At 53.7% G+C, this 20258-nt stretch overlaps 1 protein-coding gene across 1 annotated transcript in view; it reads right to left on the bottom strand.

The window, feature by feature from the left end:
- LOC112976170 (arf-GAP with GTPase, ANK repeat and PH domain-containing protein 3-like) overlaps positions 1-20258 on the bottom strand; it is an 86095-nt gene that overhangs the window by 48963 nt on the left and 16874 nt on the right. Inside the window, exon 4 of the mRNA XM_026087123.1 lies at positions 1002-1175. Within this exon, the coding sequence (XP_025942908.1) occupies positions 1002-1175 (174 nt within the window). The remainder of the gene's footprint in view (positions 1-1001; positions 1176-20258) is intronic.

Genomic DNA, 20258 nt, shown 5'->3' with positions numbered 1-20258 from the left:
GCCCCGTTTCTGCCGGCGCCGGAGGAGCGGTGCCGGCCCCGCTGCCCCCGTGTCCGTGTCCGCGCGGAGGGGCGGGGGCGAGGGCTGCCGGCACATTAATGCTCAGAGCTGCGCCCTTCCGCTCCCGTCGCCTGCGCTGCCCCATCAGCAGTAACAGTCTGATTAATTCGCTTCCAGCAGGGAGCTGATGGGGCCAATGATGGAGCCGCTGCATCAGGCGCGCTGAAATTGATAGTTTTTCACAGTTACAAATGAGGAGCCTCCTCAGCTGCAAATGGCGCCCGCACAGTCGGACTCCGGTAATGATCATAAAGAGGCTCTCTTTAAACTGCGAAAGCCCCTGGGACCGAGCGGGGGGGCGGCTGCCGCGCTAATGAGAACTACAAGGGGCGAGCAGGCATGGAAATGGCTCCTCCACTCTTGATGTGCATTTAACTGCTTTTTTAGTGCGGCGGCAGAGCCAGGAACGAAGGAGTGATGAATGCAGCACAAAAGCATTTATTTTCCAATTCGGCAAAGTGGCTACGTTGGGAAATGTATGAATTATTTTAATTCACTCAACTGTCCTGAAACATCACCGAGAGCGAGCGAGCGTGGGGGGAGGGGGTGGGACGCAGTCGGTGTGTGCACAGGAGACAGGAATTACTCCTATTCGTTCAACTGTCCCAAAATCTGGGGGATGGGGGTGCCGATGAGGAGCAGAGATGGGAGAAAGCGCTGGTTATTCCTTAACCAGCGAGCTGCATGTGGGCAGGCGGAGGAGAGGTCGGAGCATCCCTCGGCTGGGGAAGGCTGCTCCCACGGCTGGCAGCAGTGCTTCCGTGTGTGCATCCCTCCCCATCCCGGAGAGCCGACCCTCCCAAAAGCGGACAGTCCCAACGAGAGCCCGAACCGACTCCAGGCTGTCACCGCCGCGGGAGCAGCGCTCAGGACAGCCTCCCCATCGCCCAAACCAACCTCCCCCCGCGGCAGCTGGGAGCCGCCGGGTCAGAGCTACTCACCGGGGTTGGGGCAGCCGCCGGGGATGGCCACGGCCTCGTTCCACTGGTCCGCGCTGGAGACGGAGTAGGAGCGCTGGTGCATGCCGTCCGGCTTGGAGCTGAAGCCCACCAGGTTGATGCCGCTGATGGAGCGCTCCGAGTGCAGCGAGGTGCTGCTGGTCGAATGGGGGGCACCTGCAAGAGAGCCGCCAACTCAGCGCACGCCGACTGCTGCTCCGAAGCACAGCGGGGCAAGGAAGAGCTGCCCTGCGCCTGCTGTGACAAGCGCCTGGGTGACCCTGCAGCAGGGCAGGTGCTATCCTGGCTCTCCTCGCCCGAGGGGTGCCAGCCCGTCACCCCCGAACGTGCTGCCTGAGCAAAGAGCCTTCAGCGGGGCTTCCATCACACACACACACACGCACGCACACAGCTCATGTCACATCCCGGCCAGGCATGGACCTGCACGCACTGTCCCCATCGCCTCCCAGCTGGCCTCCCCCGACAAACCGCCCCCTCGTTACATCCCAGATCGGCATCCTGATGCACGGCTCCCCCCTCCACCAGGCTTCGGAGCTGGAGCTCAGGGTCTGCTCGCAACCCTCCCCACGGCCTCGAGACACCCGGACAAACATAAAGCCGCCCCATAATCCACGCGCCCATCTTCACTCCTTATCTTTACTGCTCGCGTGTCCCTAGCAAGAACCACAGACGTGTCGGAGGCACTAAAAGCGAATGGAGAATGAGATGGAGAACGCGGAAGGGACAAGCAGGGGAGCAGAGGTCTGAGGTGGGGATCGAGGGGGAGATGCCTCCTCCCCTGCCTGGAAACCCCGTGAGCTGCCGCCCAGGAGCTGGAACCCCTAAAGAGGAACGGTTTTGGGGCAGCCAAGGAGGGCAAGATCATTAAGAGACTCAAAATGGGTCAGGTGTTGCTGAATTACAGGAATATCCAAAATTTTCAGAACAGCAAACATAGCAGCCTTGAGAGGGAGTGAAAATCTTGCTGCTCAAGGCTGCAGGCAATCTGTTGAGGAGGAGCAGGCTGCCCTAGAGGGATTAGCCCACATCTGCCCACTACAAGCACTTCCCTGCGCTCTCCCGTCGGCATTCGGTCCCAGCCGCTGCTGCCGCCGCCGCAAGGGCCCCGGGGAAGAGACGGGAACGGGAGCGAACCGGCCCGTCCCCCAGGCTGGAGCTGCGCTTCCTCGCGCTGCGCCCCGAGGCGCGGACGTCGAGCTGGGACTCCTGCACCTGCCTGTCTGGCCGAGGACGGCGCAGGGCCGGGAGCTGCTCCGCGGCGGCGTGTCCAGCTGGCGAGACCGGCGCCGCAGCCTGCCCCAGCCCCTGCCCTCCGGCCGCCTGCCTGCGGCCGCTCAGCGAGCCGGGCTGAAGACGAGCGCAGATGCTTCTCCCCCAGCACCGGCATTCGAACGGGATCCTTGCCGAGGAGCAGGCTAGCCGGAGCTCAGATGAGCACCTACATGAGCAGGTCCTTGCTTGGATCTGCTACGGCCAGCACAGTGCATCTGACCGCATCTTCACTGCACAAAACCAGGCTCGTTTTGCCCCCCAGTGCCTCGTGTCTGGGCCTTCCGTAAGGAACAGAGCCCTGGTCCTCACCAGAGCACCCGCCGGGGCCAAAACCCACCTTCCTCTGCCGCCGCTGCGCAGAGCACCGTCCGCGAGCCCTGTCCGCCCGTCCTGCCTGCCGCACCGTGCACACGGTGGGATCGGCACTCATGGGGCCGCTGCCCCAGCCTGGTCCCATCTCCGGCACCGCCACGTCCCCCTGCCCCAGCCTGGTCCCGTCCCTGGCACCGCCACGTCCCCCTGCCCCTGCCTGGTCCCGGCACTGGCACCGCCATGTCCCCCTGCCCCAGCCCAGTCCCATTCCCATCCCCTGCTGCCTGGCACCGCCACGTCCCCCTGCCCCTGCCTGGTCCCGTCTCCATCCCCTGCTGCCCAGCACCACCACGTCCCCCTGTCCTGGCCCGGTCCCATCCCCATCCCCATCTCCATCCCCTGCTGCCCAGCACCACCACGTCCCCCTGCCCCGGCCTGGTCCTGTCTCCGTCCCCTGCTGCCCAGCACCACCACGTCCCCTATCCGGGTACGGACAGGCACCGGGAATCGCGGGCTTGTCTGCAGGGAGACGGGCTGCTGCACGCTTCCCCCTCCCTCCCCCTTGTTCAGCGCCACAGAAACACGTGTAAAACCATGACACTGACTTTGCCTCTAATTAGCCCTTAATTTACAAGACACACTCGGAAGGGTAATTAGCTGGCGCTCCGCTCCTGACTGCCGCATCCATCTCCTCTCGCCTCCTTGTGGGAGGGAGCCGGCTGCCTTCGGAGCAGGGACGATGCTGCTCTCCCGGGACGGGGCAGAGCCGCGTCCGGGGACGGTGCCGCCGCCGCCGGCACGACGGGCTGCCCGCGCGCTCCGGTGGGGCCTGCCGTCCCGTGCGAGTGCCTCCGCCACCCGGAGAGGGGCGAGCAGCGGGAGCGCGATGGCCTGGGAGAGGCTCCTCCAGCAGAGGGGAAACCCCGCAGAGCCGCACAGTGCCCAAACCTCCTCTTCCGCCTCCCACCCGGCGGTGGCAGGAGCGCTCCCAGCCTTCAGGCACGTGCCTGAAACGAGGGAAACGAAGGATGAGGAGGACACGCAGCAGCTTTGCCCCGTGCGCTGCGATTGCTAGGTCCGGAGCTGGAGCCTTGCTCCACCATGGGTCACCCCGCCGCCGGCCACCGCGGCAGCAGACCATGCTGCCAGGGCAAGCCAGGAATGGCTTCAACCAGCCTTTACAGTCCCTCCGGGAGCTTCCTTAATGTTACACCGGACGCTCGGATTCGCCTGGCTGCAGAGAAATGTCCTCGCAGCTCTGCTGCTCTCCCGGCTTACTGCCCTCGCGGCTGCCCACCTCTGCCTTGTCCCAGGGACCCGCGAGGTGGTCCCCACAAGGCAAGAGCCCTCAGAAATCACATCCCTCTGGAAGTGACAGCACCAACCCTTACTTGATATGTTCCCTTTAAGTTAGGAAAGCAAAGCGAAAGATAAGCAAAAGGCTGCATGTAAAACACTACCTCCCTCTCTGAGCCACAGCACCAATACGGCTGAAAAGCCAAACGTGATCCCAAACGTGATCCCAAATGTGCAAGGCGAGGTATGCCTTGCAAAACTGGGAAGCATGCACACTTTCTGCACAAAGCTGGGATGATACCTCAGCTAGAACCTCATGCACAACCTAGCACCTTAAAAAAATTAGTTCAAGGGGGAATAGGTACAAAAAAGCAAAGGTGGCTTTCCATTCCTACCAACCCTAACCGCACACGTCCCGCATGCTGCTAACAGAGACCGCCAGTAATAACACAAAGTGAATGGATCTGCTAAGCGACACATTTTTTTAAATAGGAGCAATACAGAAATATCCACAGCCCATTCAGGAAAGGAATATTCCTTCTCTTCCTTGAACATGCTATAATCCGAGCAGCAATGAAGAAATCAAGGCTGTGCACATCAGCTCTACCTCCTACCACCAGCATCCAGCCACCCCCTTCCGAGCTGTGCACGGTGAGGCCCGGCATCTGCCTTCTGGCCAGGACATGGAAGAGAAACCGCGTCAGCTGCACAGAGGGATACGCTCCGTGCACCGACAGACGCAGGACAGACATCAGTGATTACCGTCTAGTCTAACCTCTTCGCTACGTTTGACGCTGTCAGCCAAGGAACACTGCCGCTTCCACCTGAGAAAGGGGATGGGGTTCACGAAGGTTCATCCTCCCTTGACCAGTGCACCCAGCAGACCGCAACGTAAAAACGTCTTCACCTCGTTAGACCCCCTCCCTGCTGATAACTCAAAGGGAACAGTTCTTTCCTGCTGGATTTATTCAGCATTAAAGGGTGGCCGACAGGACAACCGGTCAGCTGGCAGACGAACACTGCTCTGCCTGTGCTTCACCACATCAGCGACGTTACCGCAATCAGGATGGCTTGGCTGGACAAGATCATCTGAACCGGAGCAAGGCAGAAGTGAGGCCGGTAGAGGAAACGCTTTGGAAAGTTTGTTGCTACAGCAAAATCTGAAGGCCAAAACTAATGAACCCGTCACTGTTGTCTAGGGTTAGCCTCAGTCTCAGTTTCTTCACTGATGCTGCGTTCCGGCACAGCACAATTAGTCACGGATGGGTCATCGTTTTTGCCTGAACAAGTAGACTTGGCCTCATCTGGCGGATACAACTTGGCCTCAGTTGTTCACACTTCCATCACTTCTCAGCCGGATTATCCCAACGCACTGCTTATCCGGGTATGAAGTAACCAGCAGCACAGAGCGATGCAGTGACGGCATCTGTTTTTTGGCCCTTCCTGGAGAAAAGACAGGAGGCTAACTGGGTGCTTAGCCTGTCTCAGTCAGGACTGCTGGTATCTTTTTATACCTCCCAGAAACACAAACTGCCGGAGGCATCTCAAACCCGCCCTCTGTGCTCTATGCTGACTTCTTGTAGAGGAACTAGCCAAGTTTAAGCCCTTTCAAGGAATTTCAAACCCTAGGTCTGGAATATCTAAGGGATTCTTTACAGATCCAGGATCAAGAACAGTCATAACTGACACAGTCCTAATCAACGCTTACACTTCTCTAGCACAACAAAACTGCAGATTACCCAGCTTTCCTGGGCTGCCACGACAGGAGCACAGACCTCTAGGAACTGATGTTTGTCACAGAACCCACCACTCTCCACTCCAAGCACGAGGGACGTAGCTTTGTTCCATCTCATCTCTCCTAAATACAGAGCAGTGTGTCAATACAAAAAATTCTAGGCAAACTCTAAAACCTGACTGAAACAAGGTTCTTCAGTGCATGATTCATTCTGGGGAGAGCATGAGGAAAAGCCACACGTGACACATGTAGTCACACTGCCTAATGCACTGGCAGAAGATGCTCTGGTTCTACAGTGATGACCCCCCATACAGGAACCTAAAAAGAATAACCAAAACACGGATGCCTCCAGCAGGACACTAAAAATGTCTATTACAACCTGTAAATGACCCCTCCCAGGACCTAGAGCCTGGGAACCCTTAAGATTAATCTTCTCCATAATCAATCCTTTGCATAAAGGCTTTCACAGGGTCAGAGTTTAGACCCCCCCACCCCACTCCATCCCCACTCCTGTTACTTCCCCAAGGTCGTGGAGGCACGGCCAGGAGGCAAGGTCTAAGGACATGGTCAGACAGTGACTTGCAGCTGTGTTTCTGGAGCAGTCACTGAGGGTCTGCCCCATCTCAGCGCTCCCTCTTGGGCGAGACGTGCTGGGTGACGGGCAGCTGCTACGAGCCCCGACATTGCGGAGCAAACTGGGTTCGTTTCTGGGGGCTGGGGCATTCTAAACTTTAAAGTGGCACAAGCTGGACACCAGTTTGGGGACCCACCTGGTTCGGTGGGCCCGGGGCAGCACAGGTCGTTTTTTTAAGTGCCAGGCTTTGCTCCGGCATAGGAGGAGGCATACTCTCTCCAGGCATGTGGAAGCAGCTACTTTGCAGCAAAGACTGTAGGCTGGATGGTGGACATGGCAATGGGGATCCCCACTGAGGTCACCCTGATACCAGGGAAACCCTATTTGCTTGTGTACTACGACAGGCTAATAGCACGCACAGTTAGCACACTACAGACTAGTGCCGCTAACTATCTGCCTAACCATATCCCAAAGAGCCGGCAGCTACCATGCCGGCATTGCAGCTACCATGCGTTTTAAGGTATTTGTTGCCAACCGCTAAACATTTATTTCCATTAAAAACTACAGTTACTTAAACTCACGTTAGTGTACAGATTCCAAAGCATTCTGTTGGTACGTGCAGCCAGACCACATCTCAAAAGCCTCCCCAAAAGAAGCGCGAGTGAGGCAGCCACGGCAGCTCCGGACTCCAAAGCACGGCTTCCGGACAGCACAAACAACGGGCTGGAAGGATACCCACCTCCAGCCGGTGGGAAACTCTTCACTTCCTAGAGACCAACTGGTTCTTGGGGGGAAAGTGAAAGCCAACAGCCTGGTTAAGCTGAACTGCCTGCAAAACCCCTGCTGGTAAAGACATAATTCACCCCTCTTCATCAATGAGCGATCGGCTGCCATGAGCACAGGAATGGGATGTCCTGGGAGTATCCCACAGCTGCCTTTCTGAAAGCCGCCCCCACCAAGCAAAGGGCCAGACTCTGTGGCGACTATATCAGGTCGGTTTTGTGAACAAAGCACTGCACGCTGTTTCGTTGAAATATATGCGGTTCCTTCCTCTTGAACAATTCCTACCAGTAATGAGCCCAAAATATGCCAGCTAGGGTTTATCAGCCGGAAGTACTAGGGATGGAGACATGCCGTTTGAAAGACATCAACAGCAAGTTCTTCCTGGGAGAAGGCAATAACACCAGGCACCTACACAACCCTGCAGGCACGGTGGGGCAGGCTCAGAGATGGCAGATGCCCCTCCCAGTCCTGTCAACAGTGAATATCTGTGTGAAATCACTGATATAAACTGCAGGCAACGGAGGTTTCCCAGCCCTGCTTCCGAGCAAGGCCATCAGGACCTGCCAGCTTGCACACAGTGGGAGCCACTGCCTTTCACTGGGCTTCGCAGATGCTCTGACACGGCGGAAACCTCCCTCCTTTCTTAGCACTGCATTTGGAGAACAAATTTTCGGGCAAACGCACTTGGATAAGTGATTATGCAACACCCTAGCTATTACCAAAGCTAATATGTGGCCAGGTACCAACCCCACAAGGAGAAACAGCTCTGCATAGTCCAGACATCTCTTTGAGGACCGAAAAATCAAGGTGCCTCCAGCAGGACAGGAAGAGCTGACCATGATGGGGGTTATCGTTTCGTACTCTCATCTCCCAGGCCAGCGATCACGGGCACGTTTCTCTACCGGTGAGATGTCGAACTGACACACACAAGCCACCTCCAGTTCACATGGTGGCTGACTATACGTGGACCCAGCAGGAAGGCAGCAAAAGAGAGCAGCCTGCACACAGGCACTGCCGTTGAGGGCTGCCCCTAAGATCCTCTGAAACCAGGAGCGCTCGAACCGCAGGGAAACTGCAGAGAGCCGCAACCACCCGCTCCTTCTTCAGCCTGAGCTCGGGCTGAATCGCATTCCCGCGGAGAGCAAGCCGAGCCCGCTGGAGCGTGCTTTATCCGCTCACAGTGCAGCCTCATCGCCAGGAAAGGGTGACTCGAGTTACGGGGATAGCAGGAGAACCCAGCCAGAACGGCGCAACTCCGGACAGGAGACGCAGGCTCACAGCCAGAAGGAGCCCTGTGACTCTCTGATCTTCGCTGCATAACATAAAATTACATCATAGGACTCCCGCTAATTTATTCCTGTCTGAACTACAACATATCTTCTAGAAAATCTTCTAATCTTGATTATGGTATTGCCAGTGACGGAGAAATCACAGCAATTCTGATAAGTTGTTCCAATGGTTAATCACTCTCACTGTTAAAATCTGCACCTTACTTCCAGCCTGAATTGTCTTGCTTCAACTATTAGCCATTGGATCTTGCTGTATTTTTGTCTGATAAATAGCCCTCTGTTATCAAATTTCTGTTCTCATGTAGGTACTTACAGATGGTGTTGAAATAATCTCTTAACCTTTTCTTTGATAAACTAAACAAATTGAGCTCCTTGAATCTTTTACTATAAGGTGTATTTTACAACCATTTAATTGTTCTTACAGCTGTTCTCCGAACCTTTTACAACCTATCATCACTTTCACTCTCATACGGTGGACCTCAGAAACCCTGGAATTCAAGCCCTCTGGAATTTCTCCCCACTCCAAAACTGAGAGTTGCCATGAACAGCTGAGAAAGACCTTGACCAGATCTTCTAAAATTCCTGAATTAAGTTATTCAGACTTGCTGATTTGAATACGTCTAAATTTCCTACCTGCTGTTTAATATGCTTCCTAATTACAGTTGGAATGTGAAGAATTCATCATCATTCTGTGATAAGATATACCATCTTGCCTTTTCTCAAATATCAAACAGAGGTATTTACTGAACACTCCTTGTTTTTTAATTCTTTATTAATCATTCTATGATTTCCATATAGCGATGAATCGATGCTTTTTTTTAGGATTCCTTAGCTCCTAATAAACTCGAAAAATCTTTCACTGCCTTTAATTCTGCTGGTTACCTTTTTCCGTATCCCCTTGTGCAGCCATGGTAATTTAAGGCTCCTGAAACTAGCAAAGAGAGGGGAAGGTGAGCTGGAAAATGAGCTTCAAATACTAAATCCATCACTTATATTTGTATGTTATGCAGAGTCCCCATGGAAACGTAGAAGTTAGTGATTAGGAGCTTGATAAGACGTATGAACAGTGACTATTCTCATGATTCATGACCTAAAAAATATTATAACAACATCCAAGATGCTGTGGACAAGGCAGCCATTTCAGCTAGAAGCAAATCGAGCAGGGAGCACAACCGAAGTGCAAACAGAACAGATCTCGTGGAAGGGAAGGAGACCCTGCTGCATTTTCACATTGTACCTCAGAGATCAGAGCAGGGGAAAAAACAAGAGAAACGCAGGAATTATTATGAGCTCAACATCTGAATCTGCGTTGGAAGAAGGAACCAAGATGCAAAGGTTGTTTTAAATAAAGCAGCTATGGGAGAGGAGGAGAGAGACCCGTCTTTCTCTCTTGGGGAAAAGGAGTAAAGACGACAGATTCGGGCAGAGGTCCCCAAACCTAAGCAGCTCGCCGGTACGGTGCGCAGTGCCAGCCTTCCTCGCATCAGCCGACGCACTGACGTCCCTGCGGAGGAACTAGGTGGGTAACTCTACCTGACAGCTGCGGTTTGCTGGTATTCTCATCCAACTGGTAACTTTGCTTCTAAGTTTTTAATCAAGAGCGCAACTACGCTAGACCGCGTTTACTTTCTTCCGTAAATGTGACCGGTACGAACCACGAGCCGAGGAAGCCGGTCAGCACAAGGTGCGCTACTTCTCCGCGCGCAATGAACCCAAATAACGCAGTGAAACGAACCCTTTGTGTGGCTGCAACCAGAGCAAGTCTGGGAACGCCAGGAGCTGGAATGCTTCCCACAAAGCCAGAAGGGTCACTTTGAGGGCTGCTCATAATTAATCACTCGCAGCGGATGTTTGTCTGCGGAGTTCTGGCACAAGGCTAAATGGCAGAGGGAGCATCTATCCGTGATTCTAGCTGGCCCTACACGACCACATTTCTGTTATCAATTATCTACCTATTGCAGCTTTCGATTTCTACTCGGTACTTGTCAATTGCTTTATTATTATATATATATTTGCATATATACATACATACACACGTATAAAAAATGGTAACACAATACAGCTTATTCCCCCTTCACTTTCTTTTGTTCCTGGGCATTCTGTCACTATCTGAACAGAGAAAGAGTGAATAGCTCATGTCTCCTCTTAACCCAGATTAATACATTTTTAAGCAATGCAACTTTCCTTTTGACTGTGATTTTTTGGTATCCAGTGAAATGTTCTTTAAAAACTCCTAATTATGCCTCACTTTTTTTTTTTTTTAAGTTCTTTCTCCCAAATGATCTGGCTCATAATTGCTTTCAGCCTTGTGAAATTGGCTCAGATATATATATCTGTGTGTGTGTGTGTGTGCGCGCACGCGTGCACGCACGTGTGTGTGTGTTTGTGTGTGTGTGTGTGTATTTGATACTCTACATTTCCGATTTGAATTTTGTTCTGCCTGAACACCACTGTAACAAAGTCAAGGTTACTTGTACCTAAGCTGCTATTAATTTTTAGTTCTGAGATTCATCTCCCCATCTACTTAGATGAGGGTAACTAGAGCAGTCTGCATGGGGGCTGCATTGCTTCTCTGAATAAGTAGGATTTAGAAAATCTGAGGAAGCTTTAGTGCCACTTGCCACTCTCCAGTGAGTATTGCTGCAATAACATAACTTACTCTCCTACATGTTACAGAGAAATACTTCAGAAACTATTTCTGAGAAACACAGACCCAAGTGCTGGGAATGAGAAGTGGGGAATGGATGAAGGAACGGTGTTCCTGGTTCTTGGATCTCTCTTCTGGTCTATCAGCATGACTAAAGGTGTCACTCAGCATCTCTACAGAGACCCGAAATCACAAGCTACAGAAAACGTATGTACAAGTAATACTGTCTAAAATACAAAACAAAAAAGAAATTGTATTACGTAAAGGTCCAAAAAAGATCACCAAGACTGGGGTGGGAAGCACATGCTACTGACAAGTTGCAATGACACGAACCACCATTTGCGTTCACAGTCAGAAGCAGGAAGCTGAGTCTGATATAAAATTAAAAGAAGGAAGGAAGCAGACCTAGAACCTTCTGGGCTTGCTGGAGAAGTGTGGACCTGTACAAGTCTTGCTGCGAATGGTCAAAAACCAGCTCTAACCATCTGCACACAGCTCAGGAATGCCAGGTAACATGACAAACCAGCTGAAAAGGCAGCTCATCTTAAGCCAGAACTATATTTCATTTTATTATGCAACTTCTGTTTCCAAGCTGGTACCTAAATCTAAAGCTGTTCACTCATAACTTGTTTAATGCACCCTCGCTTGCTCTGCCCACACAAGCTGCCAGGCACAGGGTAACACAATAACCTGGTGCGCACAACATCAAGAGAGAACGTAGACCAGCTTGAAGTCCTCTCCAGGTCTCCAGGACCTGTCCCCGGGACCTCTCCCCGCTGGACAGAACAAGCACTGCTCCTACAAGGAACAAACAGCAAAAACACACCCTGCTCTGGGCAGACCCTTAAGAACGGCAAGATTCGTTTATATGAAATCTCTGTTTGGAATAAGCCCATAACAGGATGACTCTATCCCTCATTTGGCAGCAATGGGTTTGCGCACCTTTCTCTGTGGCACCTCGCGTTGTCCAGCAGCAGAGCCGGGATCCAGCCGCCAGCCCGGCGTTCCCGTGCTGCAGAGCGGGCAGCGAGCGTCTCTGGACAGGGGGGCAGCCTGCGCCCAAGAAAACGTGAGCCGAGAGAGGGACCGGGTGATGGCAGAAAGGGAATGAGTTTGTCGCCTGTAAAAAGGTGCTCTCCTGCCCTTCTCCTTTTGCATCACACGATCTGCACGGAAGAGAAAGTGTGGCTTTGTGGAAAAGGTCTTCAGCCCATCCCAGAAGAACACCAGGTACCTTACCGCCCCAGTCTTCCTCGGCAACACTGGGCAAGCTATTTATACTGAGATTTTCACAGGTGGCTACTAATTACTCCCTCTTCATTTTTCCAGGTGCCCTGTGGAAGACACCCAGAGCCAGATGTTCAGGAATGCAGGATGCTCATAACTACAACTGGAGCCGATGCGTCTGGCTTGCTGCCCCGCGCGCTGAAGCCGCAGGCCCATCTGTCTGCCCTCGCCGCTCGTCCTCCCTGGGCAGGGCTCTGATCCCTTCCCTCTCGCATCACAGCATTTTGTCCGCCACCTTCTTTTCTCTTCTCTGTTCCTCTCCTCTCCTCCCCACTTTCTCTGAGGCCTTTTTCCTTGTTCAGCCCTTTAGTGTTCTAGCGAGTAATAAGTGTATCAAGTCCCAGTAATTATCTCTAATTAGGGTTAGTGATTATACTGTTGGGTTGGAGAAAATCAATCTCTGGTTTCCCATCAGGGAGGGCAGAGAGAGTCGGGATGGGGAGAGGCGGGGGGAGTAGGCGCTGGCAGCTCCCTCCCGTGCTCTGATTCCTTCAGCAAGCTTCCTCCTGCCCACGCTGTTAACGGCTCGCCAGCACCTGAGGGCTAGGAGCTCACTGGGGAAGACGGGTCCGAGTGATGGGAATCCGGGCACAGCCTCACCGCCTCGCTGGTGAGGACACGGGGGAAAGAGCAAGCCACCTCAGGGACAGGCAGCAGAACCAGGGCAGCGATGGCATGGTGGGATGCGGAGCAGCTGGATGCTCTTACAACACTAGTGGCCATCTTCATAGAATAAGGCTGCACCATTAGGTCCTTCTGAGAGGGACACGGGAGCTAGTGCGCATGGGAAGCTGGTGCTCTGTGTCTAGAGGAAAGATGAAGTGCAGGTACTGGAGCTGCTGAGGTCGGGCTCCCCTGGCTACATGGAAGGGGAGGGCAGAACAGAGACCTGCGCAAGTGCTGCATCTCCTCGGGGTACGTCAAGCGATGGCTGCCCACCTGCAGTGATGCTCTGCAGTCTGTTGGAAGCCTGAGGGCACAAGGGGTACCTGAGCACACCTACCTGCATACTCCTGGAGGACATGATTGCTGACCATGTGTAAGTCACACCACGGCGATGGCCTAAAGCTCATTTTTGGTGAGCTATGGATCTGACTTGTGCTGTAATACGCCACCAGCAACTGAAAAGACTGGTCTTGGTGCTGCATTTCCTGCAGCTACTGAGGAGTCAGTATCTGAGTGTCTGAGAAATAGGTGAGTCGTATTCTTGGGTTGACAAGGCATGTGGCTACACAGACAGGCTAGAAACCCATCCCTGTACAGATGCTGCAAGTTGGGCTGTCGCACATTTTGAAACTGGAAAATAAATTACAAAGCAGCGCTGAGGATTCATACACAAGTGAAGTGACATTCGAGAAAGCTATTTCACAGACCTGTGCAGCTGGAGCGCTGCAACGTCTTCCTTCCTCCCCAAGATGGGGGTGAGGAATTACCACAGCAGCACTGGAGTGTCAGGACCACAATCACAGAGCCCAGGGAGGAAGGGAAAGCCTGCATGTCACTGGGCCCTCAGTGAGCAACAGGTCAAGCACGTTTTGGCTGCCAGGACACTCGAGTCCCAACCCTGCCACCCTGAATTCTCACCCAAGAGCAGTAACCGCCACAGCTCCAGGAATCTCCAGTCCAAAACACAGAAGGCAAATCACCCAGGAGGGGCATGATTCCCTCCACCAGGCAATGCAAGGCTCCTGGCACCAGGAGGCCTGAGATGTGGGACTGCCAGGACCTCACCATGCTGCTGGGTGAAGATGACATGCAGGTAGTCTGCCCTGGTAGGCCACAAAGGAGAACGGCAGTCAGATTTCTGAAAAATAAAGCCTGCAAGGAGAAGGGAAGAACAGATCTGAAGCCGGGAGGTGCTGCCCTTCTTCCCATGCCTGTAGAGAACCCCGGGCACTTGGAAGGAGGTGAAACCTCATGGCCAGGTGATGGCTTCTAGGTCTCCCAAGAACAACGACCTCAGCAGGTAGCTCTGTTCCCAGGCAGGATTCTTGACTCACTGGCTCCTACAGGAATCACGCTCTGACAAGGGGAGCACGAGGTCCTTCCAGAAACCAAGTGATTGTTGAAGCTACTTAGTGCTTTGTAGATAGCTGGGTCATCAACTCTGAGAATGGTAGCATCTTTGCAAACGTCTGCAGAGCCTCCAGTAAGGCTGGAGAATGATATAACAGTAACAGTTTTTCCATGTGACTGAATAGGCTACCAGTGTTTTCACGTAATAGCTCAAGTGCAGCTGAAACGGTGTGCAGATGTAGTGAAGACAGGCTCTAGAGGAACACGGACTGGCAGACAAGGAGCTGCAACAAACCACGTAAATTAAGGGTTTTCATAAGAGATTTCCTCTGAGTTGCCCCTCACCACTCTGCCTCAGACAGATACACCCACACTGCTCCTCTCTTGGCTGGTGCAAACACTACCCAACTGGTACAACTCAGTAACAACTCTGCATGATCATGCAGGGTCCAGGACAACTCAGCAGAGCAGCTCAGCGTGCCTATGAAAGGCAAGCGTGCCCTTCCGCTTCATAACCAACAGACCAGCAGTCTCGGCTGATATGCCACAGCATGTCCCTGGTATACACCTTTGCCATTCCAGATAAACCTCAAACACCTTAGCATATCTGATTTCATCACTAGGAGAAAGCATTTCCATTCCCCCACAAGAGCAGACTCATTCTGGAAAAATCGTTCAGCTGCCTACCTACTAGCTAGAATGAGTCAGCTGACTGTCTAAAGAGAGACAACGGGCAAAACCTAAGGATGAAATATGCTGCAGTACCATAAATATCACTGCCACCACGACATGACACGTCTTTACAACACCCTGCGACAGGAGCCTTGCTCAGGAACTTAAGAAGCACGACGCAGCACCGTTCTTCATCACCGGGATCCACAGGTGAGATATCAGAGCGTGTCACAGTGCCAGCGCTGCGATGCCCCTCCGGGAAGTGGGAATGCTCTGCATAATCATTCCTGTTTTACAGATGGAAAAACTGAGACACAGAGAGAAGTAATTTGCCAGTCACCCCGGGAGTCCCTAGCAGAACTGCAGAGCGAACCCGAGTCTCCCAACCGCAAGGGCCCCGCGTGACCCCGACGGCTGGCAGCCAGCGAGGTGGAGGAGACCCGCCAGCCTTTGCAGACTCGCTGGCAAGCACCTAGCTCCTGTGTCGGGTGTCTCTCTATTAGTATGTCTGCAGAGATCGTATGTCACATATCAAAGCTAAGGATGTGCCAAGTTCACAGGCTGTAAAACACGCAGGAAATTAACACCTCTGTGATGTACAGATACCATAGGTAACAATGAATCTCTTGAGAAGGAAGGGGAAACTCATCCTGAAATACTCCAGTTTCCTGCTCTGAGGTTGTGCATGAAGAGCCAGCAGCAACCAACCCACAGCCCAGGTAAACTCCTCCAAACCAAGACGTTAACCCTACGCCAGCCAGCAGACCACCCTGCTACAGAAACCACTGGGAGATATCCTGCATTCCCAAGGCGCCAAAGTGAGCAATTTGCGGAGAGCAGGGGGCGAGGACTTCTGATGAAGCGGGCAGCGCCGATTCCCCTCTGCCTCGGCACGCAGCCCCTCCAGGCAGCGGCCAGGTGGCACAGCCTCCCAGGGGTGTCTGCATCAGCACTGAACAGTGCTTTCAGTCCACAATTCTGAGCAGTCTCCAAGCGCATGAAACTGATTCCTTTCGGATGAAACTAAACGCGAACACACGCTCCATCGCTGCACCTAGCATGCTCCAAGCACTGCAGGGCATTCGGTCCACCAGACCAGGCTGAGTTTAGACTGCAGTACTCTCCTCACGCCCGCGGCAACGCTCACAGCGCATCTAGCAGGTCTTCACCCACTGCTGGGCTCTACAAATCCCACCTGAGGTCAACAGCGTTGCTGATGGAGACACAGCTTGGCACGGTATGGTGGTGCCGACCAGCAGCTCTACGCAAACGCCATCTCATCCAGGCACAAACGTGGTCCTGGCATAGGCCAGTGCTTGCACAGCACCTGCGCGCATGGAGAACAGGGCTGGACCTCAACTGGCAGACTGGGGCCGGCAGGTACTTGAGGAGGATTGCGTAGAGAAGCGGCCCGTTATCTGCGGGTCCTCTAAAGAATTTCTTGCAGGTACAAGATGCAGAAAAGAACAATGCAGAAGGCAGCAGGGAAAGTGTGGACAGTCCAAGGTCAAGGAGCTGAATATTCCCTTTGGGGAGCTGGGATCTATTCCACACACTGCCACAAAATTCCCAGTAATACTGTACAAGTCATTTATACCAAAACTTGTCAAAACCAGCCACTAATAATGTGTTCCTCCTGTTCTGAGTGCCCAGCTGGAGACCCTGTGCTCAGTGCTCACAGCTTTGCTTTAAAGGGCTATAAAAATGCTAAGTTCTTGAAAAAAAAAAGAAATCCTTAGGCTCTAAACGGGGCATACACAGCTAGCAGATGCTTTTGACAATGTTTACCTTCTCTTTGCCTCAGTTTCCCTTCTATAGAAAGAAATAAGAAAATCTAAGAGAACAGAATGAGAGTCACAAGGCTTGGAAATGTGAAATGTAACGTAATTCTAGCATATGCTTAGCAAATATAACCTCAAGCTGATCCTGTGTATCTCAGTCCTTAAGGCTTCTATCAGCCAAAAGAAGCAGGTACTGAAGTTTGCTGGAACTGTCCTACCTGGTGCAATTCCTTCAGGTTCCCAATGCACTCCTCCTCTCCCCCTGCAAAGTCCAGACATAATTTCTTGCTTCTATTCGATGCACTGCATTGAATGCACTGACTCCAACTTCATGTTTTGGATTCATTCTCCTCCTTCAGGCAGCCAGATAAACATTCTTAAGATGTTGTAATATGTATTTTATAGTGAACTTATAATATTTATAATGTCATAAACATGAATTTACAGTATTTTATATATGATTTATAATGACAAGTGTTATTTACAGATAAAATCTGCTAAGTCTCCAGCGTCTGCCGCATCCTCAGACTACAAAGAGCCCCTTAACGTGTTATTGGGAAGGATAAAGGTTACACAGACAAACTCCAAAGACCCTCACGCACTGGCTTTCAGCTTTTGGCATCCTTGTGTTTAAGTTCCTGACCCTTGGCTGAAACACAGTGACCAACCTTGAGCTCTTCTAATCCATTTCAACAGCAAGTAAAGCAGGTTAGCTCAAATCACTGCAGCGACGGTTTCACACAAGGTTTCCAGCTATCTGTACACGAACCACCTCAAAGCAACACACCTCCACCCAGCTCCGTGGAAAGCGTCGGAGCCTGCCCGGCATCACCTGCCAGCGCCCGGCCGTGGGCTGAGCAGCCCCAGCCTGGGGGGAGAGACGGCAGCGCGGGCTGTCGGGGTACCACGGGCCTCGCGGGGATGCGCCGCGTTTACAGGGGGTGCGAGAGGAAGGCAGGCTGGAAGCGGGTCTCGTAGCTTGGTGTACGCGCACCCGGCAGTCCCAGCAACCGCTGCTGCCACGGCCAACGGAGGTGTTTGCCACGGCTGCCGCTGCAGCACCCAAGCGAACCGCGCTTGGAAACCTCTGTTTAAACCAAACTGCTCTGCTCTGTGCTGAAACAGACCTGGCATGATCTGGCAGCCTGGTCCAACAACTACAAAACCCTGCGCAGCCCCAACTTTTCAACTGACTCAACTCAGTGTGGCAGGGAATGCCTGTCCACACCCTTAGTCTGGATTAAGTGGCAAGGACCACTGAAATATTAAGCAGAAGCTGTCCATGTTTATGTGCATGAAGCCCCCGTGGTGGCATGTCTGGAGGGAGGAGAAAGGTGTATCCACCTCTGATACTGAAACAGCTGCGCAGAGAACCACATCCACTCTGGTCCTCAGGATGAGCAGATCCACCAGCCGACGCGGCCAGACTGGAAAGAGAAGGCTGCTCTGGGTTTCCTTCTGCAAATTATTTTGCAGGTGCCAAGAGAAAGATAGTAGGGTTATAGGACTCCTGCCTCAGAGCAGGTAACACTGAAACAACGGGACATAGCCACAGCCTTTAAGAACAGGTCTGCAAGACTCTTCCAGTGGCCTCACAAAACAAATTCCTATGCACCATGCAGGGAGCAGACCGGTCATGGGATCATGCGCAAATTGCGGGGACAGCAAGCTCATTCTGAAGGCACCCCGCCTTGATCAGCCAACCTTCCTTGCACAGCGCGCGAGCACGTGCGCACGCTGGGGATATTCTTTGCGTTCCCTGAAACCGCCCACCGCAGGGTGGCCTGTGCTTGCTCCTGTACCCACGGGCCGTTTGCAGGGTGGACAGGGCAGACTCGGTCTTGAAGTGAGAGCTGAGATTTTCCTCCACAATGCCCAAACGCCAATTCTTTTCTAGAAGATTAATGATTGTACTCTGACCTGGAAGCATAAGCCGTGCAGCCGCAACCAGCAGAAATGTGCAGGATGATCCTACCAGTCTCCCGTCTGCCATGACCTGCGCCACCCTGCTCTCTGCTGCCTCTTCTTCCCTCAATGTCATTGTCCCCCATGGCGAGCAGCGGTATGCCAGGGAAACAGGTTTTCCCTTTTCTTTGTTAATTCTTCCCTCATTACATTTGAAATTCCACAATCAGTGTGCACTGTAATTGTCGAATTTGATGCTAATGATTAATGAATTAAACATGGATCCATCAATTAGTCCTCGGAGAATAATTCTGCATAAAGCAGCGGATAATGTAATTACAGTAACAAAGATAATGAGATGTTAACATCGACGGAGCCCGACGTGACATGATCACAGCAGGCTCAGCAACCCCGGCCTGGGGGAGCCAATCCCTCACTCTGCAAGGCAGAGCATCAGGGGGCAGCGCACACGCGCCCGGGCCGGCACCGAGCGGGGAGGGCACTGCCGCTGCCGCCGCTGCCGCCGCCGCTTCCCGGCACCGGGGGCACGCTCCGCGCGGACCGCCTCAGCCCTCTCGCAACTCGGCAACCGTCCCTGGAGCCCGCCGCCGGCTCCGCGGCTCCGCGCTTCCCGGCACCGGGGGCCAGGCAGCCGGCCGGGCGAGGTGGCTCTGCTCCCGGCCGCCTGGTGCAAGCACGCTCCCGGACTCCGCTCGGGGAGCGGCAGTGCAACGTGCTGCTGGGCGTCAGCAGAAGCCCAGCCACGATCCCGCAGCTGCTGGGAAGCCCAGCGCCTTCTGCAAACGCAGGGTTTCTTTGCTGAGCGGCTAAGGCCAACGCGTGCTCCCCGTCACCCGGTTTGGCACGGCGGCCAAGGGCACAGGCAGGCCAGCCCGGCTCGGTCCCCCAAGGCCTCCCCTCGAGGAGCCTGACGGCCAGGTCCGGCCAGCCGAGCCGCGGATCGACAGAAGCAGCCACAGCTCAGCCCAGGGGCGGCCGGATCCTCACCGCTCCAGGGCAAACAGGAGCAGCCGGCCGCCGAAGCGCTGCCCTAAGCAGTGCCTACGCCACAGACGCGCTTCAGGAAATGCTTCCCCTGTTTGGCTGCAGAAGAAATCCTGCGGGAGGAGGAGGAGGAGGAGGAGGGCTCACGGGCTCCGAAATCGCTGTCAGACCATGCGCGCCGCTCCTCACTCAGCGGGAAGGGGACCAAGCTACACCAGCCCCTTTCCTCTCCTCTCCCACGTAAAAGGCTACAGCGCTCAAGCACAGCCCCGCATGGAGGCACGGTTCCTCAGCTGAGCTCAACCTCTGCTTGGTCTTCCCTTTGCTCTCCTGCTCTGCGTGGCAGCAAAGCCCACGGGAATTCCTCAGGGAGCCAGAGCGCCCAACGCTTGGACACGGCAGACCGCGACCAGGCAGAGCCTTCTCCTTTAACCTCTTCTCCTAGCGCTGCGCTCTGGTGCTGCCGCGCTCCGTTGACTTTTGTCTCACCTCCGAGCCACCAAGCCTGGCTGCCTGTGCAACGCAGGCCAGAAGAGCTCACTCCGGACTGCTGCGTTAGCTCAGCGTTTCTGGCTGAGGTGGAGCGTCTGCACTGCTTTTGCCTGCTAAATCAGACAGCTTTCCGCTATCAGAAACCGTGCCTCCGTGCAGCTGCTCGCAGTCAG

This window comes from Apteryx rowi, unplaced genomic scaffold, assembly GCF_003343035.1.
Source record: "Apteryx rowi isolate R43461 unplaced genomic scaffold, aptRow1 scaffold_701, whole genome shotgun sequence".
In the NCBI taxonomy this organism is placed as follows: domain Eukaryota; kingdom Metazoa; phylum Chordata; class Aves; order Apterygiformes; family Apterygidae; genus Apteryx; species Apteryx rowi.
Note: the sequence above shows the minus strand (reverse complement) of the source record. Positions and strands in the feature narration are given on the sequence as shown.